Genomic DNA, 27,774 nt, shown 5'->3' on the forward strand with positions numbered 1-27,774 from the left:
AAATAAAGCTTTAAAGTGAGGTAAGCTTGTGTTTATTTCCTCGAACCATGAGGTATATCCAGTTGGAATAGTGAACAAGGTTGATCAGAGTTATTTAAGGAAAATGCAAAGAGAAATTAATCACTTCACAAGGACTCTAGGGTAAAGGGGGGTACTGTCTCATCTCCCACATAAAAATTCCTTTCAATTTCATCCCATCACATATATTTATTAAACATGAGTTCCCTTGTCCCAGAGTCTCCTTTGAGTTGTTATCCTCCACGTCCTTAATGCCTAAAATACTACAAAGATCACCTGCCCAGCCAAACTCGAGGGGTTCAACTACTGGGATTGGACGAGTGGAATTTGTTGAATGGATTCAATTACCTGCTTTTCTACAAGATTTGATCGTCCCAGCTCCTGCAGGCACAACTCACACCAGATTACCTCCATATAATCTTGAGTGAACAACAAGCAGAATCTGAGAAATTCAAGGTCACAGATGTGGATTCCAGGATTAAGAACAACTTTTCATTGCTATGTCTATTTGCAAGAAGATTTCTCACATAATTATGTTCATATAGAATACACCATAGATATCAGTCAATCCCCATATTTTTGTCATTGTGAACTTTATTTTTTTTAATAAAGAGAATGTTCTGATCCTTAATAAATAAGATATAAGACTTAGAAGAATAAACGTATCTGAATGTCTATTAACCATAAAAAATATATAGCATTTCTGTTGCATAAATATATCTAATACACCCTGAGAAAGCACTGAAAGCACAAGTGGTTATCACACCAAAGGATGAATCTGAACATCACCCATACTCAGGAATGGCCATGTGTGGGGGAACTTCTGACTGAATGGATAAGAACTCATAAGAAATGTTGGAATCAATTAACAATTTGTCTGATCACGCAACAGAGACTTACTCCCCCAGGGTGAAAAAGAAGCACACACGAGAAAGTTTGGAAATACTACGTCCCCATTTCATTTCTGGGTCTAATTTGCTTAATATTATGAATTTTTCTTCTAGATTGTCCAGCATCTTCCTTTTATGAGGTCTCGCTTTTAATGATGAGTTCATGGAATCATGATTATTACACAATTATAGACAGGTTTCTTGTTTGACCCTGATGGGATGCAGAGTTGCTGGTCCATGATGAAATTGTATTAGATTAGAAGTCTTGGTCCTTTCATGGTGGTCAGAGAATGGATGATTGTCTCCACTGTTCTTGTGACATGATGCTTTGAATTGGTCCTCTTTGTGTTCATTGTCCAGGCAATGGATTACAAGCTGCTTGGTTACCAGCTCAATCTCTGATGCTGTGGCATCACTGTCCAATCTTTCTGCATTCTCACTCATGTCAAATCTATTGATTTCATCATCAATCTTGAAGAGTTCCTCCTTAGACCAGTTGGTCTCTGACGCCATGTCACAGTTGCCATTCAGGTGGATTTTCAGGCTGCATTGGTGGATGTAGCTTTGGGAGCAGTGGTGGCACTTGTATTGGTGCTCCTTGCTGTGCAAGCGTCTGTGGAGCTTGAGATGAACAAACTGGGTAAATTTAGCCGAGCATTGCTTGCAGTGATATGGCCTCTCTCCAGAGTGCAGGCGAAGATGGGTTTTTAGATTACTGGTACTACTGAACCGTTTGTGACACACCTGCCAGAGGAAAGATGCGAAAATGAGTCAAGAACCAACAAGGAGGAAAACTCAGCTAAAATTAGTTTCATTCATGACCCACAGGCTATTGTTGGCACTTATTATTCTGCTTTCTGTTTGGCCTGCATTTCATCATGATTTTCTTTTCCTTCCTCGTAGCCACCTCAACCCATCCCCATCTCATTTCCCTGCTGAAGACATTAGTCAAAAGCTGAACCCTTATTCAAGCAAACCAGCCTTTGTGGCTCTCTGTAAGAGATAGCAACAAACAGAGATTTGCACACAAACAGAGTGCAATGTTAAAAATGTAGAAGCACACGAGGGAAACTCCTGAGGCTTGATGCAACATTGTCAGTCATTCAGAAATTTCTGGGACTCTGAGGACATCAGTGTGAAGCCTGGTCAAAGTCTGGTCTGCTGAGCCCTCTCCCTTAGGCTCCAATTGATAGTGAACTGATGGCATCAGCCTTGGCCAGTTCAACCTGGCACCAGGAAAATCTCAGGATGGGCTCATTGGAAAAGTTCCCAGTTACCGTCAGCAGTGGGGCTAACATGAGCCCAACAAGTGTGATCATTTCAGCTGTTACTAATTTTGCCAGGATCATTTCCATGACTTTAAGGCACACCACTTAAATAGACGAATGAATTACCAGTGATGGTGTATAACCATGGTGTGCATCACAACTGTACATGATGGTTTTTGCAATTAAGACCAGGGACCGTCGTTGCAATTTTGTTTTTAATTACCACAGACCCTTTCCAAATTTGCCTTGCATGAGTTCTCTTACCTGACACTGGTGAGGCTTTTCTCCAGTATGTACAAGGTAATGCTTCTGGAGATGGGCCAACTGTGTGAATGTTTTACTGCAAGTGTGGCAGGAAAAAGGTCTCTCTCCACTGTGGACCCTTAAATGCACCTGCAAGGAAATAAACAGAGCTACATCACAGATTGTTGGCAGCAGGATCTCATGCTTCATCATAATGGCATTAGTAGTAATTGCACCAATTATTAACTTTCTTTATAGGAGGGTGACTCATTCCTTGAAGATTTCCCATACGTCATAGGCCAAGGCCTGTAAACTGACAGCTCATTACCAAAAGGATACGTGGCACATACCACATAAAGGAAAGAAAAAAAATTCATAACAGCACTTTTCAGGATGTCCCAGTGCCAATGAATTACTTTTGAGGTTTAGTCTCTGTTGCAAAGACAGAAATGCAGCAGCTAATTTATGGACAGCATATTTGCAAAATCAACCATGATAATAACCCGCTCATCTTCATTTCATATTTCCACTAAGAAACATCAGTGAAGACACAAAGGACAACACCTTGCTCTTTGTGAGATCTTTCATATCCACCAAAGCTGGCAGATGGGGTTTCAGTTAAGAGTTTCATTTGAAAGGTGTTTCAAGCAATGCGACACTCCCTCTCTGATCCACTGGTGTGTCAGGCTGGCAGGCGTGACGAGTTGTTTGCAGTGGAACTTGAACTTTCGGGTACTGAGATAAAAAGTGCCACCGAAATGAAGCAGTGGAAGGGTGAAGGCACATCCTCCACCTCAGAGATGTAATTATAGTCACAAAGAATGCTCCAGCAGTCATGTTGTTCCCAGTTCCTGCTACTTATCTTGCTCAATAGTGAAACAATTTATCATTTTTTCAGGTGCAAATCTGTTTGAATTTTCTTCCAGTCCTGACTGCACCAGGCACACAAAAATCTGCTGAATTTTTTTCACCCACTATCATAAGATACAAATGCAGCATCTTTTTAAAAAATCTTTCTCTGTAGGGTGAATACCATTGGCAGTAATTAATGCCCATCTTCTCATTATAATGTACTGATGAGGTATGGTTTGGTGACTGTTTGACTAATCCAGTGGATAATTGAGAATGAACCTCAATTGTGTGGCAGTGGAATGAGATTTAAGATCATATTGAGGAAGGGAGCTTGGTACAACAAGAAGTCTGGGCTTGAGTGCAAGTTTGAGCAAGTCAATGCAAATATACGGTAATTCCTTCCTCAATTATACAGGTATTTTTTTTAACCTAAAACAGTTTCAAGACTACTTTTACTGATAACAGATTTTTGAAAAACTAACTTTAAATTCAAAAGTAACCGCAGCGAGATTTGACACCACTGGCGTATTCTTATTTGGGAACTTTGGATTCAAAACAGCAGGAAGAACAAACCTAAAAACACCAAATTCTGCCAGATAACAATGATGTCTTTAATTTTGTTGAAAGGACCACACTGGGTTGATTTTAGATTAGCTTCATCATAATGTTACAGAAGCACAAAATATTTGAGTGGGCCATTCAGCCCCTTGTGTCTGCTACCATATTCAATACATGCATTACTAATCGTTCATCACAGGGCCACTTTCTGCACTAAACCCATTTCCATTGATTCTTTAATACCTAAAAGCCAATCAATAAATTGCTTTCTTAAATATACTCAGTGATTGAGATACCAACACCTTCTTGAGGAGAGAATTCCAAAAATTTGGTATTCTCAATGAAGAAATTTCTCATTTCCACCTGAATGAATGACTCCTTAATTTGAAAGTGACTCCTGGTTTTAGACCCTGAACCAGGAGAATCATCACTTCCCCATTTACCCTGTCAAACCTCACCAGATCTTTGTACGTTTCAATGAGGAAGCAGCCGATCCTTCCAAATTACCATTAAGAAATTGCCAAAGTTTTTGTGGGCATTTCAGTACTTTTTCCTAATAATTCCTTTCTTGGAAGAGGGAAGGAGGAAACAATACCACTCACAGAAGGAGATATGGGCTTTTGCATATTCTACTGATATTAACAGTGAGGAAACACAATCGAACTCAATGTTGTCCTAGCTTGAGTGCAAGTCTGAGCAAGTTAATGCAAGCCTTGCTTGCAGAAATACTGTAAACAATGCTTACTTTTAGGTTAGACAGTTGACCGAAAGTCTTGGAACACACATTGCAGTCGTACTTGATCTTCCCATTCTGCTTCTTTAGTGGATAGGGGAGTGATTTAAAACCAAGGAAATCTGCAGGAGAAGTCTTTGGTTTGCTCAAATTCATTGCCTCTTCATTCCCCGGAACCCTTGAGGTAGCTTTCAGCTGCATTGGCAGTTTGGATTTTATTAAGGTGCCTGAATTAGGTGGCTGGGTGAGAGATGTTTCCTTCAGGCCAACCCCTGGAGCCATGGGTGAGAAGGCGCTGGTGGGAGCAGGGATAAGAACCCCCCGTGGCTGCACAGGAACATGACAGTTTTGGCCCTCTTCTGCAGGAAGCACTACAGGCCACATATTCGGACTCATCATGGGATAGGAGAGGCAGTCCTTGGCAGCAAAACCGCCACAAACTGGGGGCATCCTGCCAAATAGGTTGAGGTTGTTCAAAGTGGCTGGGCTGTTCATTGGGTGAAGGCCGCTGAATCCAGGTGAAGAGTTGGGGAGTATAAATCTTGCATAGTGAGAAGGCAGAGCACTGTATGGATACATGTACTGATGCTGGAGGTGGCCTGGGGGTGAGTACATGGGGTAGGAAACCAAGCCCTCAGCATGGCTATGATATCCATTCAAGGGTAGGGGGAATTTATTGGGAGGTGAGGTAGTCAAGTTGGGAGACAGAATCCGAGGGGTTTGTTGAATAACAGAACTTTTGGATCTTTGGTGTGAACTGTTTCTGTCCAGTGGTCTTTCAACATCCTTATCGTCATTGATCCTTGAACAGTTTCCATCTGGCACAGATTTACTCATTACATCTGGGTGAAGTTTTTTACTGAAGTCCATTATTTGGTTATCTGGAGTGATGGGTGGGGTATCTCTTTCAATATATTCTACATCCACCTTTTCTTCCTCATTCTTTGTGTTGTTAGCATTGGGTTTTTGGCTTTCGTGAATATAATCTTGGCTCTGAGGTAGCTGGCCAGTGTATTCAGGCACCAGATCATTGTATCTCTTGAGATTTTGTCCTGGAAAGACAAATTGGATAGTTAATCGGGGGAATGATGAACAGAAACATCAGACTAATGAAAGAAGGGTGGTGGAATGATGAGTCACAATACTCAGTGCAACATAAACAAGCAAGACTGAAACAGTGAGTCAAGGAGAGGAGGCATCAGAGATCGAATCATTTACAGAAATTGTGGTCTAATTCCAAGTTACTCTGGACTAATGGCTAACAAAAAAATCATGGCTTTCTGAACCTTACCCTCCGATCTAGGCCAATGTTTCACCACTGTGTACAAATTGAGCCATCATACTTCAACTCAAGTAGATCTAATAAGTTTTGTGATCATCATTGAGAAAAAAAATGCCAAGACTTCACCCTCCACCCATGTCCAGAAAACACTGATCAGATTTAGGTTAACTCATTGCTATTGTGAAGTCCTACTGTGCACAAAAACATGTCTGCCATGTTTCTGACAAAAAAAACAGTGTCTCGACTTGAAAAAGGGATAAGAAACCATAAAAAGTGTTGCCACAGTAGGGATAGATGAGGAAAGGGGGGGAAAAATAAGAACTTTATGTTCATGGATTGTTAGGTAATGCAAATATGAAGAATTGAAAGTGGTTTTTAAATCTTTCTGGCTTCTTGAACTGTTGGACAAGTTTTATTTGTGTTTCTCAGTGACTAGGGAATTGACACAATGCTGAGAAAGAAAATGGAAAGTAAATAAAAATCATGCAGAGTGAATCATTAAACCATTTCCCCACTTATGATGGATATTTCTATTGCATTTAGTACATGTTCTCGTTCTGGTTAGCTTAGAATGTTTAAAAGCCACTTAGATGAGACTGGACTATTGAGTCCAGCTTCAGAGATGACTGGGAGACATGATAGGAAGACTGGAACAGTGCCCAGCTTTTTGAGACAGGTTGGGATGGATAGTTGGTGGGTTTAGGCACACAAAGGGTTATATTAACCCAATGTTTAGCAGAACTGCTGGAGTAAAAGTGCATGTGCTAAAATATTAACCAAACATGAGCCTCCTGAAGTTCTTTTTTCACTGGCCAAATCATTTCTGAAGAAACTTAGGTGGGCAGATTCTTAGTGCAAGAGGCTCACTAACTGGGGAGATCACAGTCATTCTGAATTTTGCTGAATCATATAATGATACTGTGGAATTGGTGTCTGAAGTCAGCAAATCTAGTGGTACAGAAAGCATCAAAAAAAACGGAGTTATTGGCCTTTATTTCCCCTCCTCTCCACTGACAATGGATGCAATTTTTATTTTATATATTTTGCATAAATTGGTTCAGAGACATGACTTTAGTAAAGTGGCATCCTTACAACAGCTGTTTCAGTTCAAACAGCTCTTGATTAGCTGTATAATACTGTGGTGCATTTCCAGAGCACATTTCACAGTCTTTAGATAAAAGTCTTTTTCCCTGTTTGCTACTTTAACAAGTACAGCGTACCATCCTGCTTACCACCATGGCGATTGGAGGAAAGTTATTTGCAGACTGTGGCTGGCCTTCACATCTAGCGTCTGTCTTTAAACTAAAATGTTTTAACTTGGCCTCTCTCATTGCTCTCTCCTGCACCATCATTGAACATTATGGTTAAGGACTTTGCTGCTTTTCTCCAACCAGCAAACTATAGGCTTCTTCCATAGAAAGTAGGCAGTAATTGATCCACCAGATAACATCGCACTACCACTTGAATAGAGAATACTACGGACCCTTCAGCCCTTGACATTGTGCCGCCCTATATATTACTACCTGAAAAAGAAACAAAATCCTTCTTAGCTTGCAACCCTCTATTTTTCATTCATGCATGAGCCTGTCTAAGAGTCTTTTAAACGTCCCTAATGTTTCAGCCTCCATCACCACCCCAAGCAAGGCATTCCAGGTGCTCACCACTCTCTTTGTAAAACAAATTTACATCTGATATCTTTCATAAACTTTCCTCACTTCACTTTGTACAGATGTCAGTATTGTGTAGGGTTCATTGCAAACATGGTCTCAGCACATAGCTCCCTTCCTGATAGCAACAGAATGCATCCAATATTGCAAAATTCTGTCTCTCAAATGATATTGGTCCAGTTTTATAGCACATTCTGAAGGCAATGATTCCTCAGCAGTGTAACATCCACCATGCAGTAGGGTAACGGTTAGGGTTAGGCACTGCATTCCCAATCACAAGAATGGTGCCTCTCATTTTTTGCCATTTACTTTTAAATCTTTTTTAATGTCTGGTTACTATTTTTCACACCACTCAAAACTGTTTCACTTTTTCTCTATAAAAAAACCAGTACTTTTACCTGGTTAAAATTGCAATCCCATATTACACCCTCTGTGATAGTACAGATCTATCACCAATGTATATAGTGTATATAGTTACAGTATCTAGACTGCGCTTACAGCGATTGGCTGAGAGCTAAGCCATGCCTACTGTTTGGGCCTTAAAGGGTTGTGTCCCTAGCCAGGTCGGATCATTCCGGACTGGTCGGCCACCTGTGAAGAGCTCCTGTCTTTTGCTAATAAAAGCCTTGGTTTGGATCAACAAGTCTTTGATTCTTTCGACGAGCTCTACACCCTCCAACTATCATGCCAATCTAACAACACCCTAAACAGCTTTACAACAGATGGCGGTGACATCAACTCCATCTAGGACAGTATAGTTATTGTAGTGGTTAGTGCAACAGTATTACAGCACCGGCAATCAGGACTGGGGTTCATAATCTTTGTATATTCTCCCCGTGTCTGCGTGGGTTTCCACCGCATGCTTTGGTTTCCTCTCATTGTTCAAAATGTACTGGCATTTGTAGCTCATTTGAGTGCAATTGGGCACTAGGGGCTCGTGGGCCAAAATAGTCTGTGACCTTGCTGTACATCTAAAATTAACATTTATATTTTATCCATGAGCTAGCCACTCATTGCCCCATCACAAGATTCATTTCTTTCAAAGTTTGTCAGGCTGCAATTGATGTGAGCAAATTGCTCATTGCAAGTCAAACAATACCCAGGTAAAGACGAATAGTTTCAAGATCGGAATGCCACAGGGCAACTACTGCAGTTCCAGGCATTTCCTTCTGTGATATGCTTATCATAGCCTACACCAGGCTACACCTTAATCTAACTACGTATATGGATTTGTATTGAGTAACATTTATCTGTCAGGAATATGGCTGTTGCCTTAACCCAGACACCCATCTTCAAGTCAGAGAACCAAAGAAAGATACAGCCCACCAAATTCGCTCAGACAATCAAGCACCCATTTACTTTAATCCTACTAAATATAATTTTATTTTCTCCAAAAATCTGTGTAGGTTCGTGGTTTAATTGGTAGTCAACTAATCTACCAACCTGCAGGACTTTGGGATATGGAGGTAAGCGAAGCCCTGGGAGGTAACCCATGCAATCGACAGAGAACTCCAAATCCGTCAGTATATCTATTACATTCTGATCCCAACCTTCAACTTATTTCCTGCTCCCAATGACTGGAAATCTCTCCAACCCTCAAGATTCCAGACTTCTCCCAATTTTTCCTGTTGGATATCCTAGTTTAACTTCATCATTCTTGCCTCTACTTCTAGGGAATAAGTCTTAAACCAGAATTTTCTCCCTAAACCACTTCAGCTTTCTTTCCACCTTGAAAGTGGACCGTAACACCTGCCTGTTTCAATATACCTTTGGTCACCTGTCCATCAGTGTCGACTTTAAATATGCAGTCATTTTATTTTTTAAAAACTATAAAGTAGTAATTTTATAATTGATATACAAAGCAATTCCAGAAATGCAAATATTGTGGTCATACGTACATAGGACTAATTTTGACAAGTCATGTTCACTTAGGAGTGTGAGTCACTATTCTTTCACAATGTTTCATTCCTGGACTCCATTGGTTATGAATTTTTGGTGGTTTGCTAATTTGTATTTTGTTACACAATGAGGTCCATCACTTGAAAACTAAAAGGGTGAAGGTAAATTGGATTATGTTGCAAGGTAGATATTATCTTTAATTCCAGCTCTTCACCACGAACAGGTCCCATGCTGATGAACTATGAACTACACTTCGAACTGAAAGTATCCCATAAGTTTTGTTTCTGATGAACTATAAAACTAAGGGCCTATTTGCCTTCAGAATAAAGAAATTCAACAGCATTAAAAGCGTAGAAGAATTTGCTCTGCCACTTATCAGTATTTATCTCGCAATCAACATCAGATGATCACATTGGTTTAGTTAGAAGTTTGCTGCGTGCAAATTAACTCCCATATTTTCTCTCATAGAGCATCACTCCTAATGCACTCTATTGTCTATGAAGTACTTTGGGATGTCCTGAGGATATAAAGACTCCTTAGCAGTGCAAACCATGTATCAACTGGAGGTTACAAGAGAGGATATTTGGAAGAAGCTATTGCCAAATAAGATTTGATGCAAAACACATTTTAAACTATTAAGTGACAAGATATTGATAACTGGAAGAGGAAACAGGAGAAACATTGCTCAGTAGGGTTGAGGCATGAGGTAGTGGTGTAGGGTCAGATGGAAGGAGAATGAAAAATCAGTTTTTATGAATAAAACTCAGTTCACCTTACACCCTTCTATTAATATCTGTAGAGCTATAATCAACTGTCATCAACTCAACAAATCCCACATGAACAGAGGGCGCTTAGCTTCAGTTTAATCAAGTTGACCTTCGCATTGATTTTCCTCTCAGCATTATGCTCCCGTTTATTAAACAAAGTTCACTATTTGAGTCAACGAAAACCTCAACTGGCTTTTGGATTCTGTTACGATGTGGATCCGACTGCATGATATTTAACTTGACTTTCTGTTTCATTTTGAATATAGTGAAACTGGACTCAGTGGCAGGAGGGAGAAGGTGAAAATGACTAACAATGCAAATATTATACCTTATTTTTAGAGGTGAAATGGCAGCAGGTTGTCAACCGTTTTCTGCGATTCAACACTTTCAACTGTGAAATGAGCATCCTCTCCTCTAGAACTCATATCCACCAACTCCTACCCCAAAGGAAATTAATTTCATTTAGATGCAGGTATCAGAGTGAGGAGGGATAGATTAGTAAAATATTTCTTCAATTGCCTTTTTCTTCTTTGCTTTGCAAATAATTTTTTTGTGAATGCAATTGCAACCATCAGCACTTATGATGATAGCATACAGTACATTTAATATATTAAGGCATCTCAAAATAATATCAATCTCAAGTATAATGACATACCAGATCTCTTAGGGGACAATATTAAGGGGCCAAAATGTATTAAATGGAGACTGAAACACAATGAAAGAAGTTTAGAAACAAAGTTTACCAGCAATTGATAACATTCCAAAAGTGCAACAAAGGAGTCCAGATCTGAAATAAAATCGAGTTAATGGATGGCTGTATAGAGTTACAGAAATAGGAGGGAGGCCAAACATTATGTGCAACTTTGAAAAACTGAATATTTTAATTGTTTTATTCATGAACTGGGAAATATTATCAGTAAACAAGAAGGGTGAATTGGACAATGCAAGTAGGGGATAGGCAAAGACACAAGTACCAAACATCAGGAAGTTTTGAACAGTTAGCAGTTTATTACATTTTTATGTGTATATGTGATTATTATGTGCTGTGTATTATATGTGCATGTTCGTGCACCACAGTCCAGAGAAACACTGTTTCGTCTAAATGTATGTAATAAACAAAGTTAATTGAAAGGGCCTCTTACTGCACTGGACCACAAAAACCTTCTTTCCTGGACAGTTTTGGATGTATATTTTATGGATTTTGGACTGGTGACCATGAAAATCACTGTAGCATTTTCCTATCACATACCATTTTTTTAAGATGTAACCCATTTTTTGATTTCCTGTCATATTTTAAGTCTACTTCAAGCTTACAAAAGCATGAAATTAAAACATGCAATTGAAAACTCATTTTCTGCATTTGCACTTGGACTTCTTCCCTGCTGATGTTGGTGTAGTCAGTGACAAACATGGTGAAAGATTTCACCAGGACATTTTGACCATGGAAAAGTGGTCTCAGGGCAACTGGAATCCGTCAATGCTGGCCGACTGTTGTTGGACACTGACACAAGAGGCATCAGATTCTGAGTACAAATGAAAAAATCAGCGGAAAAACATCTTTAGGTCAGTTGAACTAACCCAATGTGCCAGCAACATTATGCGATTAAACATGCCAAATTCAATAAAAATTAATGTAATGATTCCCCGACTTCCAAGGTGATACAGTAAATTATCTTTGTGTTCAGCTTGAAGTTATCTATCATAATCCCCAATTTTTATTCAGGAAGCAAACCTGTTGAAGATAATTTGTTGGAAACATGTCGATCAGCAGAAGTAATGACCAATGACTGCGAGATTGACTGGTTTTCCCTTCTCTCCAATGCTGGACAAGATGCAGTGACACAGATAAATAGTCAGTTTTTCCAAAAAAAAACCCTGTGTTTTTCTGCAACAGTGATGAGACCATTGTACCGACAGTAACCACAACAGCAGTGCGAGTATAATAAACTAATATGTGCACTAAGAGGTCTTGACTCTCTGCAAGACGAACCTGGAAGGCTAGACTGTAGCTCTGGGCTGCTTTATAGACAAGGTCACCGGGGTGCCCCCTGGTGACCTAGTGGTGTAATTACATATCACCCCAACCATGATCTTGACAGAGAGCAAGAACTGTACAGACTTACATGATCGGGAGAGAAGCAGCAGGAAAAGAATAGCTTTTCAATTTGTGGCTGCTACACATAATAAAAACTTGTTCAACAAGGGTAACACTTGTCACCCCACGGCAATGACCAACAAAGAATTGCTGCTCATTAATCAACCTGCAGTAACAAAGCACCAACCGCATAAGTGATATGATACACGAGGATGCCAAGCCAGGATCAATTTACTGCTTTCTGATTAACTTTTACAAAATAAATCTAACAGCCTGTAATAGAGGGAAATTCTCCTGCATACTATGGGTAAACCAGGCCAATAGACAAATGAATATGCCTGCATACATCCATGTACCCTCATGCACAAATATGGATATGCAAATATACATACTAAAGCACCTATCAATGCATTCATGTACACAAGCACATTCACCTGGAAAGACACAAAGGCACCAGACTCATGTTTCTTCAACCTTCGTTTGAATCACAGTTGTTCATCTTTACCCTTGATCTTATTTTAAACACCCACACTCACTTGTGAACCACCAAATCCTTACCCTCATCACATGTGCTCACTTTCTCACCTGCTCCCTGTCTCTCTGCGTTTGTATATTCAGTGTAAAAATCTACCCATGTTTTGATTTGTTTTTACAAATAAATGCTCAAATCCTTTGAGAGATACTGGACAGCGCAAGGCACACCAGGTAGGTTCTGTTTTAAGGTTCCAGAGTATTCTTGGATCATTTCTACATGATGCCTTCACTTCAACACACCAAGATATCACAACTGCAAACATGAATCCTATTCAAACATACTACAGACCCATCAACAGAACACACAAAAAAAATTCAGGATATATTTCAAAAAGTATAGCAAGTGAAAAATAAAAAAGTCATGGAAAACTAAAGCATTATAATTTTCCTAAACCTTTGCCTCAACTGCTAATCTCGCCTCTTAAAAACAATCAATTCTCACCCCACAAGTCTTTGAAGTGTTTAAAAGGTATAACTCAGTCTACAGCTGCAGAATAAAATACAAAGGAGAACTGTTTGAAAATGTAAATTATTTCTCTTAAAAGAAGCATTATCTCACTAACCACATCTCAAGTTAAAATAAAAGGAATTACCAGACAGCCAGGTCTCTGTTTTGTATCAGGATTTCACTGAATACCAGCTTTGAAACAGAGGAAATTTGAAACTTTTGGGAATCTCCCTGTGACATCTACCTTTCAGATTTTAGGTCCAACATTTTTTCCCTCTTGCTAGGGAACAAACAGAAGATGTGAGAGTGATTAAACCTTTAACTGCTGGACTTTAAATGGAGTCGGTCTTTTCTTTATACTGAGCTCATACAGAGTTCAGTGAAAAGTTCTGGATCAAAGAGGGTATTGCTTGCGGATATCGCCCCATCCCAACTGCTAGCCTCTCTTGGGCTATGGGTTTGGATCAATGAATGGAGCAGGAGAATTAATAGGAGGTACAATGTCCCATATTAATTTTTCGTTGAGTTAATGTAACTCTTGGCACTGCCCGCACTGGTCCCCAATCCAAATACCTCAATACCCCAACAATGGGTCAATGTGCCCGAGTTGGTTGGGACATGCACAGCCGCCGGAGTTACTAAAGGTGCAACTGGCCACTCTGCGCTGCCGCCGCTACGAACATACTAAACAGACGAGAACAGCCCATGGTCTGGTGCAGCCAGGTTGTGGCTGCGGGGCGACAGCTGTAAAGCCTCAGACACACTGGCCGTGGGCAGGGCGAAGATCAACAGTTGGTGGGTCTGCCGGAGCAGAGAGAGAGAGAGAGACAAAGAGCACATTTTGCCGTTGGTTTGGGGAAAGAGGATGTCGTTCACCTGTGGGTACGGGGCAGTTAAAAGGGGATGCCTTTAGCTATTCACATGACAACAATGGACCCCCCCCCCCCATCGCTCGCTGGTAATCAGTGTCTAAGGGTCGTTGCACGACCATCCATTCAACATGATGACAAAAATAATAATTTTTATAATGAACAAAGTTAAGCGACCACTGCGGGAAGGGAGGGGGGGGGGGGCACTTCCAATCAGATAAAGAGCAGAAACACCTTTCTATTCTCCCCGAGCCCCCCACCCCCGAACAAAAAAACCGGAGACTCACTGATTTTCAACATTACCACGTCGCCAGTCGGAGGGTAATTCAACCTCTCGGCAAACTCTCGGCTGTACCAGACCAACAGCTCATCGCTGGGTGGGATCGGCTTCACGGTGTAGAAGTAAATATCGGAGCCTTTCTGACAGGCAACGAGGTTCTGCTCCGCCGCCGAGTGTGCGGGATTCACGAACCGCATCCAGTTACTCTTGCACTCGTTGTAGCCGTCCAGAAAATGTTGCAACCTCCCGGAGGAATAAACCTATGGTGAAAATTACAGTAACGTAAACATTGCGCTGGATGCATCGCTTTTTTTTAAATGTAAAGATGGAAAATAGGTTTCTGACACCACAATAAATGGATCAATAGAACACAAGTCATCAACCTTCTCCATGTAATCACGGAACCACTCTGCGCTGTTCAGTGTTACCGTGCGTGGAGCAAAAACAAGACTACGACTCCTCACTCCTCCCCTTTACAGAACGTAATAAGACTAACCCTGTCATGCTCACCGAGCAATTTATAAGAGCCATCACATGACGCACCGTTTCTCAGGGTTGGATCTTTCTGTGCGTGTGTCTCTTTCACGCCCTTACATTTTTACCATTATTGACCTCACCCCATCGTTCTCGGGCGCCAGATCATGCCTCCCAGAGCAGGAAGTTAAACCAGCTGATGTCATTTGTTGTTTCTTTTCTGAATGAGGAGATGGCTGTAAGCCAGGGGATTTTGCACAAGGTGCAAGAATCGAAATGCAAATATGATGCCAACCCTATCGTTTCGCCTTTGAGATTATTCTACTAGAAGGAAGGACTAATCGACAGTACCTGACCACAAATTCCCCTGGTGCCTTTCGATCAGGGTCCCTACTCATTCAGAACCCCTCTCAACAGGGGGCCGGGAGGGCCACAGCACACTTAAGTAAAAGCCTTGTTTTCTTTTCACCTCTTGGAGCAAAAACGTTATGTCTTTTATGTAGTCGGTAGGAGAGAAGTACAGAAGAAACTTGACTGCTTCACAGGGAAGAGGGTCCATAGACTGGAGGGAGGGGGGAAATAGATGACGAAAAAGGTTCAGAATAGTTTCTGCCTCCAGAGCGTTAGTTTACTGGGGATTATCGCTGATCTCGAACTGAACACTGAGAAGGACCCTGCTCCACGTTCCAAATATGCACTTTGTTGAGGGTTTGTCAAGATTTTTTTTTCTCCCTGAGCCCACTGCTACTATCTGCACAATTACTTACGATAGCTGGGACTCACTGTCACCGACTCCCACTGGGGGGCCGTTCCCATAGTAAATCCCACTCGGGCACAGGTGCTGTGGATACTGCATCCACTGGGGTATAAACTCTTCAGGCACCAACCCGGTGGCCCTTGAGTGTTATGGGCGTCAACATTCACCAGTTGCGGCTCCTTTGGCACTGATTAACCAGGGCAGAGCTCCATGGAAATCAACTTCCACCAAAGGAGGGGTCTCAAGAACTATGTCCACCAGCACCAATTCCCAGCAGTGCTCAGACCCTGGTCAGGATTTCATTGCTGTAGAGATCCCATAGGTGCCAAAGTGCACTGAGACTGGTCCACAAAGCACCAATACATTCTTGCTGTTGCACTGATTTCCAGTGAAGCAACATTAAGGCATTTCACTCTTTGCAAAGTTTCTCACAGAGAAATATTAGGCAAATGGGCAAAGCTTGGCCAAACATTTAAGCTTTAACATTTTAAGCTTGGAGGAGTACAATTAGGCCATTCTGCCCACTGGGTCTATGCATCATTCAAATAATGACTGATGTATTTTTTGTCTCAACCCCTTTCTCCATCCTTCTCCCAATAATCTTTGACATGACAACTAATCAAAAACCTATTTACCTCTGCAATGATTTGGCCTCCACTGCCATCTGTCTGGCTGAAGAAATTCCTCCTCAAGGAGTATCACAAATGGAGGGTATTTAATAGTTTTACAACTCAAAGTGTAGCTGCCATTGGTGGCCCCATTAGAATGGTGGTGAACAAGGGTTTAGAATTGGAGGCAAAGGTATCTCAGATTTTGGACATGGGATAGGATTTGGATACAATCCTTGAGTGAAGTCTATTCAGATCCTAAAGGCTGATAACATTTTCAGTACGGCTGTCATGAAATTACGAAACAATACAGCCCAGAAACTAGCCACTTGTCCCAAACTGTCAATGGCACCCTTTGTGCTCCATGGAATCTCTTTATGCCTTTCCTTATCCAAATATATTTGCTTATCTCACTGTAACAAAGTATAATCAGCTTCTAAGGTGGATGGATGAGGGTTCAGCAACAGTATATTTCCAAATTAGGACTTGGTTGTAAACATTGTGTTCCCTTGCACCTGTTATTCTTGTTCTTGGAGGTAGGGATTACAATTTGGAAGATGCTGACAGAGTTCCTCAGGTAATTGGTGGGCATATGGCATTATGGTGGAGAGAATGAGTGTGTGTTTGGGGTGAGGGATGAGGATTTGTTCTCCATGGTATCAAACTTCTTGAGAAATGGGGATGCATTCATCCAATCAAATGAGAACACACCTCACTCGTAGTTGGTGGAATGCCTTTGGAGTGCCAGGAGGTGAGTCGCTCACTACAAAATTCTCATCTGTCTAGGTAGCCATCTGGAACAAGGGTGGAATATTTCCACTTGTATCCTGCAGGATCTGAGGAGGCTGATGTACTCAGTGGGACTTGCAGACTCTGCTTCCTATGGGACAGGAGCTGCTTGACTGCGCAGATGGGTAGGTCATTTGGCAGATTGAAAGAGTGCAGAGAAAATTTACAACGATGTCGTCAGGAGCTGAGTTATAGGGAAAGGTCAAATGAGTTAGGATTTTATTCCCTGGAGTGTCAGAGATTGAGGGGAGATTTGATAGAAGTATACAAAATTGTGAGGGGTATAGATAGGGTTAATGCAAACAGGCCTTTCTAGTCACGTTTATTGTCATCTGATTACACAAATACCACCTGACAAAAAAGTGTTCTCTGGTCCTTGGTGCAAAAGATGCAGATACACAATCAGACATAACAATACATATGTAGGGCAAGTAATAATATGTACAAATAAATAAATAGTTTCGTAACTATGAGAATGAGTGTTAGTAATGGTCATTTGTTCCTTACATTTAGCCCTTTGGTTTTCCACTGAGGTTGAAACAAGAACTGAAGGTCACAGGTTAAGAGTGAGAGGCAAACTGTTTAAGGGAACGTTAAGGGGAACTTCTTCGTTCAATGGGTGGTGACAGTGTGGAGCAAGCTGACCGCAGAAGTAGTGATTGGGGTTGGATTTCAATATTTAAAATTGGATAAGTGCATAGAGTGCTATGGTCTACCTGCAGATCACTGAAACTAGGAGGAATACTCATAATAGACAGGAATATGATTACTTTTTCCAAGAAATCGTGGCTGACATCATTGAACCATGGTCTACACCAGTAGTTTTCAAACTGTCCGCCCCCCCCCCCCCCCCCAAACTCACATTCCACTTAAAGCAATCCCTATGCCATAAATGCTCTGTGATTAGTAAGGGATTGCTTAAGGTGGTATGAGAGTGGGAAGGGAAGGTTGAGAACCACTGCTCGAGACCCAATTAATACTGAACTATTTTGCTTGAGAAAAATTGTCATTGGCCCATTTCCTTTGGAGTTATGAAACCGTGCACATAACAAGTCGATTAGGTAAGATCATAACAGTGGTTTTCAAACCTTTTTTTCCCACTCATACCACCTTAAGCCATCCCTTACTAATTACAGAGCACCAATGGCATAGGGGACACTTAAAGTGGAATGCGAGTTTAAGGGGGGGTGGGGGGAGACCACTGGTCAACGTCCAACCGCTTATCCCTTGCAGTGATGGAGCTTGGACAGTCGCCAGGCCCGCGAACCAGATGAGCTGTCAGTCAGGGCAAAATTCCCATCTTCTGACTGGTCCTGGTTGTCCAGTCACCTCACACGAAGCTTCAAATGGTTTTACTGTCGCATTCGAGTTTCGGATCTTCAAAACCAAACCAAAAAAAAAAGATAGTTCCCCTGATTTCCTTCTTCTCCAAGGTCATAATTATTCCTGGCACAGACGTCGCTGCAACAGCTTCGCGGTTGCTGGCGGCCCCTGCAAGATTCCTTTGCATCGCGCAGTCTATTTCAAGCACTCGCTTAACGTGAAGGCGGGCTGGGGGGTGGGAGACTTGCAGCAATAATGTTCCCCGAGCTGGGATTAGTTTCAGTTATGACTCGCTTCTTGCAGGACGTCGCCTGGATTTTGGTCTCGTTATTCCAAGGAGTTGTGGACTGGATTCCATGAAGGTGTGATGCCGCCTCCCGACTGCCCCAACACTCAGTCGCTGGACTGGACTCCCTGCCGAAGGCACGGACCCCGCCTGCACACACCCTGTCCCAAAATTAAAAGAAAAGCCCGTCTCCGCTGCAGATTTCCAACCCATCAATTCACAAATATTGCATTCTTCTTGAGGTTATCATCCCGCGAAGAAATGTATCAATATCCCATGGGTTTGGAAACGGCCCCATTCATTGTCTGGACAGGTGAATGGATCAGAGTTGAAAAGTTGGACGGGACGGTTCAGATATCGCGCAGCACAGGTTAAAAACGGAAATAAGGAATGGAGCAGTTCGAAACAAAATAATCCTTTAAGTGGAAAGTTCAAGAGTGAAGTGGTTGCAAATCGCTCCTTGTAAATGCAACCTGATCTACACGTGCAAATGACAAGGGAACACTTGGTTTGTCTTCGAACCAGGAGCAAAAGGGGATGGAAATCTGGGTCACCTCTATGAGCAATTACATCTTCCCCTCATTCTATAAATGCTGAGAAAACCCAACGACCAGGTCTGATTCTTGGCGACAACCAGCCAGTAGAGGGCGGTGAGAGCGAAGGGTCGATTTCGGATCTCTTTGCATTGTGTGCGTGCCAAGCGTGTGCTGAATTGCATGCTCCACAAAAATCGTCAGACTGGCCAAAGGTACAACAGAATGTCGTCTTCCATTCCAGCTGAAGAAGCCACTGTGAAGTTCAGAATGGAACACCTGTCAGCTAGACTCTCCCACCATGGAAAATAACCTCTTTACATCTACTCTCCACCATGGAAAATAACCTCTTTACATCTACTCTGTACATGCCTTCCAACATTTGAAATGTTTCAATGAGATTTCCCCTCCTTCTCATAAATTTCAACGAGTACAGGCCCAGAGCCGTCAAAGGTTCCTTGTAACGGTCAATCTTTCATTCCCGTAGTCATCCTCGTGAATCTCCTATGAACCCTCTCTTACATCAGCACACACTTTCTTAAACAAGGAACCCAAAACTGCTCACAGTACTCCAAGTGAGGTCTCACCAATGTCTCATAAAGTCTCCACCTCACATCCCTGCTCTCATATTGAATTCCCCTTGAATTGAATGCCAGCATTGCATTGGCCTTCTTCACTACTGTCTCAGCCTGCAAGTTTACCTTCAGACTGTCCTGCATGAGGACTTCCAGGTCCTTTTGCATCTGGAAAAAAAGTCTGCCTGTTTATTTTTTTTCTACCAGTGCACGACCGTACATTTTCCAACATTATATTTCATTTGCCACTTCTCTGCCCATTCTCCTGATCTGTCCAAGTCCTTCTGCAGCCTGCGTTTCCTCTACACTATCTGCTCCTCCATCTACCTTTGTATAATTTGCAAATGTTCCTAATACAGGCAAGAGGGACAAGGGTAGATGGGCACAAATGTCAGCATAGATTTTATGCGTCAAAGGGTCTATTTCAATGCTGAGTCTCATGATTCTACAACTCTAATTTCTACCATCATGGACTGTTGTCGTGAACTATTTCAGTAAATGGGTCAGGGATTCAGATATTTATGTAGAGCTGGACCTGCCAAGAGAGACATAAAATATTATTAAATGCAACAAACACTCAGCAAGTTAGGTTTACATCTGCTGAAAGAAGAAACAGTCAATGTTTCAGGTCAAAGACACTTCTTCAGGGTTGACTCTGTATCTCTCTCTAAAGATGCTGCCTGATCTGTGATTTCCAGCAACTTCTTTTTGCTTTTATTGCAGATTTACTTCATCTGCAGTTTTATTTTCAATTGTTATACATCATCTGGACTTTCTCAACTACCTACTGGTAAATAAACAAACAGTGGGGACAGTCACTTGTCTGGAATGAAGATTCCAAATCAGGAAGGTTCTTGCAATTTCAGTCTGCCAGTCCCGGAAATATTTTTAGTCAATCTTTGCTTCATTCTCTCATTGGCAGATATATCCTCTGTTGGGTAGGGTGCACAATGCTCCAGGTGCAAGTTCAATAAGGCATTAGATAAAAAAGTTGCATCTCTTCAAATTATTTCACTCAACCAAAAATATATAATTTGCCTTCCTGGTCTCTTGCTGTACCTATAGATCGGCTTTCAGTAATCTGTGTAAAAGGACGCCCATGATCTTTTGAACATAAACATTTTTCATAATTTAAAAATATTCTATTTGTATGTTGTAGATCAAAGTAGATGACTTCCATATTATATATTCCATTTGCAATCGTCTTGCCACTTGTCTGATCTACAACATTCTCTTCCCTATTCACCATCACACCTAGTTAGAAATGTGATTCTTTGTCCTCTCAGCTGCCAGATGGTGAGTAATGTATTTTGTTCAGACTTCTCCACAACCTTCTCTTGTGTAATCTCTCTTCTTCTCTGATTGTGTCTGATAGGAAAAAATGATATGCTTCATCAGAATAGGCCATTGATGAAAAAAAACAACATTGAAATTGGGGAAAAAAATGTGATTAGATCAGACACGAAAGGCAGACAGTGATTTGACTGATCATCTTCCTAACCTGCAGAATGTTAGAGGTGAAGTAAGCTCAACTTACAATTCATATCCTTTCATGGCTAACATAATGATGCTTCAAAACGTCCCTCCCTGCCCTGGTTTCTTTTCATCAATACACCAGCCAACATATTTCCAAGCTGAGAAGAGAGCTGATGAAATAACAATTCTAGCCCACTCTCTATTCCAAACAGTTGTGCATATTTTCAGATGTTACAGGGTGCAAATCCTTCAAATTAACCCATCAGTCAATTATCTTTCTCTAACGTACCTCTCCTCAATCCCACATTACCGCTACCAACTCCATTTCTCCCATGGTCTTTAAACACAATTTTGCACTTTTCCCTCACACCCACTCTATTTTTGCTCATAGCATTAAACCCCACCTTCCCACATCTCTATTTTCCCCAAATCATCTTCCCCAAATCCCCAAATCCCTCAACCCGTATCATTCAACCAACAAATCCCATTCTTGCATACCCCTCCATCTGATCTCTCCATTTCCCCGGACCCTTCAATACCACTCTCACTTACATTCCTTCCTATTGAACATAGGACAGTAGAGCACAGGAACGAGCCATTGGCCTATCATGTCTATGCTGACCACAATGCCAGCCTAACTAATCCCATCTGCCTGCCCATGATATGTATCCCTTTATCCCAATGGCTTTCAAACTGACCCCCTAAACACATTCCACCTTAAGCAATCCCTATGCCATAAGTGTTCTGTGATTAGTAAGGGATTGTTTAAGGTGGCATGTGAGTAGAAATTTAAAAATTTGAAAACCACTGTTTTAATCATATCTAATTGACTCGTTATGCACACGGTTTCATAACTCCAAAGGAAATCGGCCAATGACAATTTTTCTCAAGCAAAAATATTTCAGTATTAATTGGGTCTCGAGCAGTGGTTCTCAACCTTCTTTTCCCACTCACCTACCACCTTAAGCAATCCCTTACTAATGACAGAGCACTTATGGCATAGGGATTGCTTAAGGTGGAATGTGAGTTTAGGGGGGCAGTTTGAAAACCATTGGGTTATCCCTTGCCTGCCTATGTATCTGCCTAAATGCCTTTAAACTTTATTATCATATCTGTTTCCACCATCTCCCCAGGCAGCTCACACAATGCATTTACCACTCTCTATGTAATAAAGCTTTGCTCACACGTCTCATTTAAATTTACCCTGCTCGTCTATCTTTCATACTTTCTGGAATCTTTAAGGTACTACTGGAAATCACCACAAAATTATATATATATATTAAAAAGGCCCTTATCCAAATGTGGAGCCAGAGACACAACAGTCTCACTATGGCTCAAATGAGTCACAAAGATTACTATAAGGCAATTCACCATTGTCCTGCTCTTCTTCCACGGTGGCCCTTCACTTTCTCTGCTTCCCGCACAATTCCCATTCTCTCAATCACTTCCCCTCATATTTATCCAACCTGTTGATGATACAGTGACTCCACAAAGTTTATGCCATTGCTGGTGGTCTTTCCGAAAATTCATGCCTGCTCGAAAGCTCAGGAATGAAGAACATCACCAATCTCTTCTGCACCCAATCAGTATTGCTGGGAAGGACCAGACCAGTTTGATGAGCCTCCCACTGAAAGGATAAAGGCAAAGTTATTATAACTCTGCTGGGTTGACACACCAAGCTCCCAATGGTTGGCTGCATGAAGCACTGGTGGAGACTATTGCTTTTTGTTTGCCGTTACAAACAATGATGTCTAGCTACCACAACTTGTTTTTGCTCATTAGTACGTTCAACATCAAGAATTGTCACACGCTCAGATACGGAGCAAAAAGTTTTGATTTGCATTTTATGCAGGCAAGTCAATTCATGCAAGCATATTGCTTAACAGTATCAAATAAAATAGACAAACTGCGGTGAAACGCAAAAACTGCAGATGCTGGAATCTTGAGTGACTCAGCAGGTCAGGCAGCATCCATGGATAGAAATGATCAGTTAAACACTTTTGGGCCAGGACCCTTTTATCAGTAACCATTTCTAGCATTCATGGGTGCTGTCCAGCTCACTGCATTCCTCCGACAATTATTTGCTTTCTTGTAGTGAGTGGTCCAGTGAATAAAGCACAACAGAAGTTGTCTGTGAGCTGAACCAACTGAACACTTTAATGGAATCCTCACATTTGGCATGCTATCACAATCACCCGACCTCTGAAGTCACGCACCTCCCAGAATTCTTTGTGCCTCCCAGCCACCGGGAACTCCTGATTTTGCAGGGGCCTGCAAATACGGACGCTGGTTTGATAATGGAATCTCACGGTTCACCACACAACCCCATCCACCACCCAGAACCGGAGTTTGGAGGTGACATGGCTAGAATAGGCCAGTGGATGCCCAGTGCACCAGGGGTATGCCACCCATATAGGCTTAAAGCAATCTACCAAAATTGTTTCTTGCCTGCCACCAATGTCTATAAGGTGGAGCCGTCATTCCGTAACACCTTAAAGGACTTTCGTATGGCTTTCGTGTTGCAATGGCGTCCTGTGTGCATCCCTGCGCAGGAATACTTAAAGGCAGTCCTTGAGTTCAGGCGGAATGTATGAATGTATGAAGTCGTAGACCCATGCGGGGTGGCCAGGATAAGTGCCAGTGTACCCAACTTCCTGCTGCCCTCGTGCTGCTGAAATGAAATCCCCTGGGACTGTTAGGGAGACTCCGTTAACCAATTCTGCAGAGGATGTAACTAGATCTAAAAGTACACAAGTCAGTCCATCTCTCCAATCCGGTCGTTTATGATGTGCCATGAGAGCCGTTTTCATAAGCCATTGGATTGTGGATGATAGGCCATTGACCGATGCAGTTGCATGCCCAGCAACTGTGTGGCTGTGGACCATAACCCGGACATAAACTGAGCTCCTCTGTCAGAGGAGATATGCATGGTAGTCCGAAATGTGCTATCCAATTGGCGATGAGGGCTCTCGCACAAGCTGAGCTAGAGGTGTTGGAGAGCGGGACAACTTGTGGCCATCTTGTGAAGAGGTGAGTAGTGTCCTTGGATGGGGATAACAGGCCGTCGACATCCATGTGGATTTGATCAAACCTGCGCTGCATGGGTGCAAAAACCTGTAGTGGGGCTTTGGGTGTGGCGCTGAACTTCTGAGGTCTGGCAATGGATGCATGTCCTTGTCTAAGGGCCGTGCCACCTGAATTTGCCCGCCACAAGCCTTCTTGTCATCCTAATCAAAGGGTGAGCCAAACTGTCTATGGCGTCAAACACCCAATGTCGCCACACAATGGGCCTCGAGTCGCTGGCAAATACGTCACAAAGTAGGGAGGCATTTGCTGGACCAAAACATACGTCCTCTAATTTCAAGTCCTGATAGAGTAGTGAGATATGCGGGCATCTCTTCATCTTCCTGCTGAGTTGCTTCCAAAGCTGTGTAGTCTATTCCGAGGGCAGGTGAATGGAGGAAAGCGATGGTGGTGCGGGATAGTGTGTCAATGACTAGATTGTTCTTCTCAGCTATGTGTTTTATCATAGTCGTAAACTCTGAAATGTAGGAGAGTTGTTATTGTTGTCGTGCTGACCACGGATCTGACATCTTGGCGAAGGCAAAGGTGAAAGATGTAGACTGTGAACCCTCTGCCCTCTATGAAATAGTGAAAATGCAGTATGGCTAAGTAGGGGACAAGAAGCTCACTGTCAAAAGCACTGAGCTTCTGCTGCGGTGGTCTCAAATAACAACTAAAGAAAGCCAGGGGTTTCCAGATGCCATTGATGAGCTGCTCTAGGACCCCGCCTACCGCAGTGCCTGATGCATCCACCGTCTGAGCCACTGGCACTCAACCCTCGGGTGCATGAGCATAGTGGCCCTCGCTAGCGCTCCTTTGGCAAGCTCGAATGTAGCCGTGGCCTTATCATTCCATTTCAGTTCCTTGAGATGTCCAGACAAGAGTTTGAAAAGCGACTGCATAACTTTGGCTGCAGCTGGCGCAAAACAATGATAAAAGTAAATCATACCAACAAACTCCTGCAGGCCTTTCATGGTAGAGGGTCTCGGAAATTTCTAAATGGCGTTGACTTAGGAAGGTAGTGGAAATGCTCCTTGCTTACTGATGCGGTGGCCGAGGATATCGATTGACGTGAGGCAAACTGGCATTTGGCCAGGCTGATCGCTAACCCGTGGTCATCTAGCTGCTGATGTAATTGACAGAGATTGGGCCGGTGCTGCCGCCGCCAGAGGCTGGCAATAAGGTTTATGTCCAAATAAACGAATATGAAATCCAGGCCCCAGGTCACTGTGACCATTAGGTGCTGAAATGTCTGGGCTGCATTTTTTAAATCGAAAGGCATACGGAGGAATTCAAATAGCCAAAACAAGTTAATCAAGGCAGTCTTATGAATGTCGTTCAGGTGAACTGGAATCTGATGGTACCCGCACATCAGGTCGATTTAGGAGAAATCCTAGTGCCATGAAGGATCGCAGAGAAATCCTGTATATGGGGAACCAGGTAGCGATCTGCCATAGTGATGTCATTCAGATGCTGAGAATCCCCACAAGGTCTCCACCCTCCAGAAGCCTTGGGTACCATAAGCAGTGGTGATGTCCAAAGGCTGTTGGAGCGGCAAACAATCCCCATTTCCTCCATGTGTCGGAATTTGTCTTTTGCCAACCACAGTTAATCCTGAAGCAGCCTGCGCGCTCGAGCATGCAGGGGACGTGCATTCGTTGGAATGTGGCGCTGTACTCCATATTTCCGTTGGGCGGTCGAGAATTGCAGAAAATATGCTGGGGAATTCTGCTAGGATTCTGGTGTATTCATTGTCCGAGAGCGTCACCAAGTCGAGGTGCAGGCAACGCCACAGGTGTAAGGCGATGAACTTGAATGTCTTCTTATTAACTTGGCAGCGACCTTTGAGATCTTTTAGAAAGGTGTGTGCCTCCCAAAAATCAGCTCCCAAGAATGGCTTTGATACATCAGCAATGGTGAGAGAGTAGCTGAATCACGATGAGACAAAATTGAGTGGAGTTGCCCTTGACTCATACGTTCGGATGTTGTTGGCGGCTGTGAGGGGAGAGTCCTTTTTTCCTGAACATGTGTCTGGGCCGGAGGAGAGAAACACACAAATGTCTGCTCCAGTGTCAACCAAGAACCGATGGCCTGAGTGTCCCAGAGGAAAAGGAGGTTGTTCTTGTGGCCGGCTGTCATGGCCACTACTGACGGCTGGGCTTGGTGTTTCCTGGATGCGTACAGGGGAGATGGTAGCGGCAGGCAGTAGCTCCCCAGCTCTGATGATAATAGCACCACTGTTCTCTGTCTGCACTGCATTCGGTCGTCTGATGCCGCGCCACTATCCGGAGTGAGCAGGGTTTGTGCCCTTTGCTACGCACCCAACCAAAGGTCTACCATGCTGCTTAGTGTGTCACATTTCATCAGCACGGGCTGCTAAGCGATGGGGGTCATTAAGCAGCAAACGGATGTCTTCTGGCACTTGCTAGAGATAAAGTTGTTCAAAAAGCAGACGGTGCTTGTGTCCATCCACGAGCACCAGCATCTCGTTCATTAGTTCGCAAGGAGTGTGATCGCCCAAGCCATCCATATGGAGAAGTCATGCTGTCCTGTTGCATTGGGAAAGGCCAAAAGTATGTAAAAGCAGGACTTTGATGGCTTCATACCTGTCGTTGGCTGTAGGCTGGTGTAAGAAATTGACAATATGCCCCGCGGTGTCTTGGACCAGCGATGCAATGACGTAGTACTTCATTGCATCAGCGGTAATCTGCCATAGATGGAACTGGGCCTCGGCCTGCTTCAAATAGACCTATGGGTGTGAGGTCCAAACTACTGGAAGTTTGAGTGCAACAGCATTCTGCACATCCATAGTGAGGTCCAAAATGTTATTTGGGCCATCGGGGTCACCAATGTAACGAGTGGTGTGGTGATAAAGCACAACTGAAGTTGTCTGTGAGCTGAACTAACATAATTGTTTAATGGAATCTTTGCAGGAGTTTAAATAATTACAGTTGGCATACTATCACAATCACTTGACCTCTGAAGTCACATGCCTCCCAGTATTCTTTGTACCCCCCAACCACTAGGAACTCCTGATCCTTTGGGGGTTCTCAACTACAGATGCCGATTTGATAATGGAGTGGCAAAGTTCACCACATGCTCAAGATTTCAGCATGGTTGGCGTAGCGGTGAGCATAATGCCTTTACAGCGGCAGCCATCAGGACCAGACCTGCACTGACTGTAGGAATTTGTTCGTTCTCCACTTGTCTGTACGGGTTTTCTCTGGGGACTCTCGTTTCTTCCCACCCTTCAAAAACATACCGGGGTGGAAGTTAATGGGGTGCAAATGGGTGGCACAGACTCATAGGGCCAAATTGGCCTGTTACAGTGCTGTATGTCTAATTTAATTTAAATTTAATCTACAGTCTTTATGTTTCTGAACAGGGTACAGAGTAGTGTGACAATAATGTCAAGTATTTCAAGGTATCGAGAAAAATACAGACACATATTGAAGGGTATAGAGAAAATAAGCCATCACTGAATCTG

The 27,774-nt window shown here is 42.6% G+C and overlaps 1 protein-coding gene and 1 long non-coding RNA gene across 6 annotated transcripts in view; both read right to left on the reverse strand.

Annotated features, from left to right (window-relative positions):
• Positions 1-594: 594 nt before the first annotated feature.
• The window catches only part of LOC138741402 (PR domain zinc finger protein 1-like), a 163,707-nt gene continuing 136,527 nt past the window's right edge, over positions 595-27,774 (reverse strand). For 4 of the 5 annotated variants that reach the window (XM_069895430.1, XM_069895429.1, XM_069895428.1 and 1 more), the window contains 4 exons: positions 14,411-14,663; positions 4,575-5,614; positions 2,441-2,569; positions 595-1,652 (listed from right to left, as the gene is read on the reverse strand). In XM_069895430.1, coding sequence (XP_069751531.1) covers positions 1,095-1,652; positions 2,441-2,569; positions 4,575-5,614; positions 14,411-14,663 — 1,980 coding nt within the window. In that variant the 3' untranslated portion in view covers positions 595-1,094. Of the gene's footprint in view, positions 1,653-2,440; positions 2,570-4,574; positions 5,615-14,410; positions 14,664-14,786; positions 14,900-27,774 lie in introns of those variants that run through there. The other variant, XM_069895432.1, reaches the window with a different exon arrangement.
• LOC138741404 (uncharacterized) lies at positions 19,040-27,174 on the reverse strand. The gene is made up of 2 exons (XR_011343486.1): positions 23,657-27,174; positions 19,040-21,116 (listed from the first exon to the last, which is right to left on the reverse strand). It is a non-coding gene; the product is annotated as an uncharacterized lncRNA (long non-coding RNA).

Source organism: Narcine bancroftii, chromosome 8 (genome assembly GCF_036971445.1).
Source record: "Narcine bancroftii isolate sNarBan1 chromosome 8, sNarBan1.hap1, whole genome shotgun sequence".
Lineage (NCBI taxonomy): Eukaryota > Metazoa > Chordata > Chondrichthyes > Torpediniformes > Narcinidae > Narcine > Narcine bancroftii.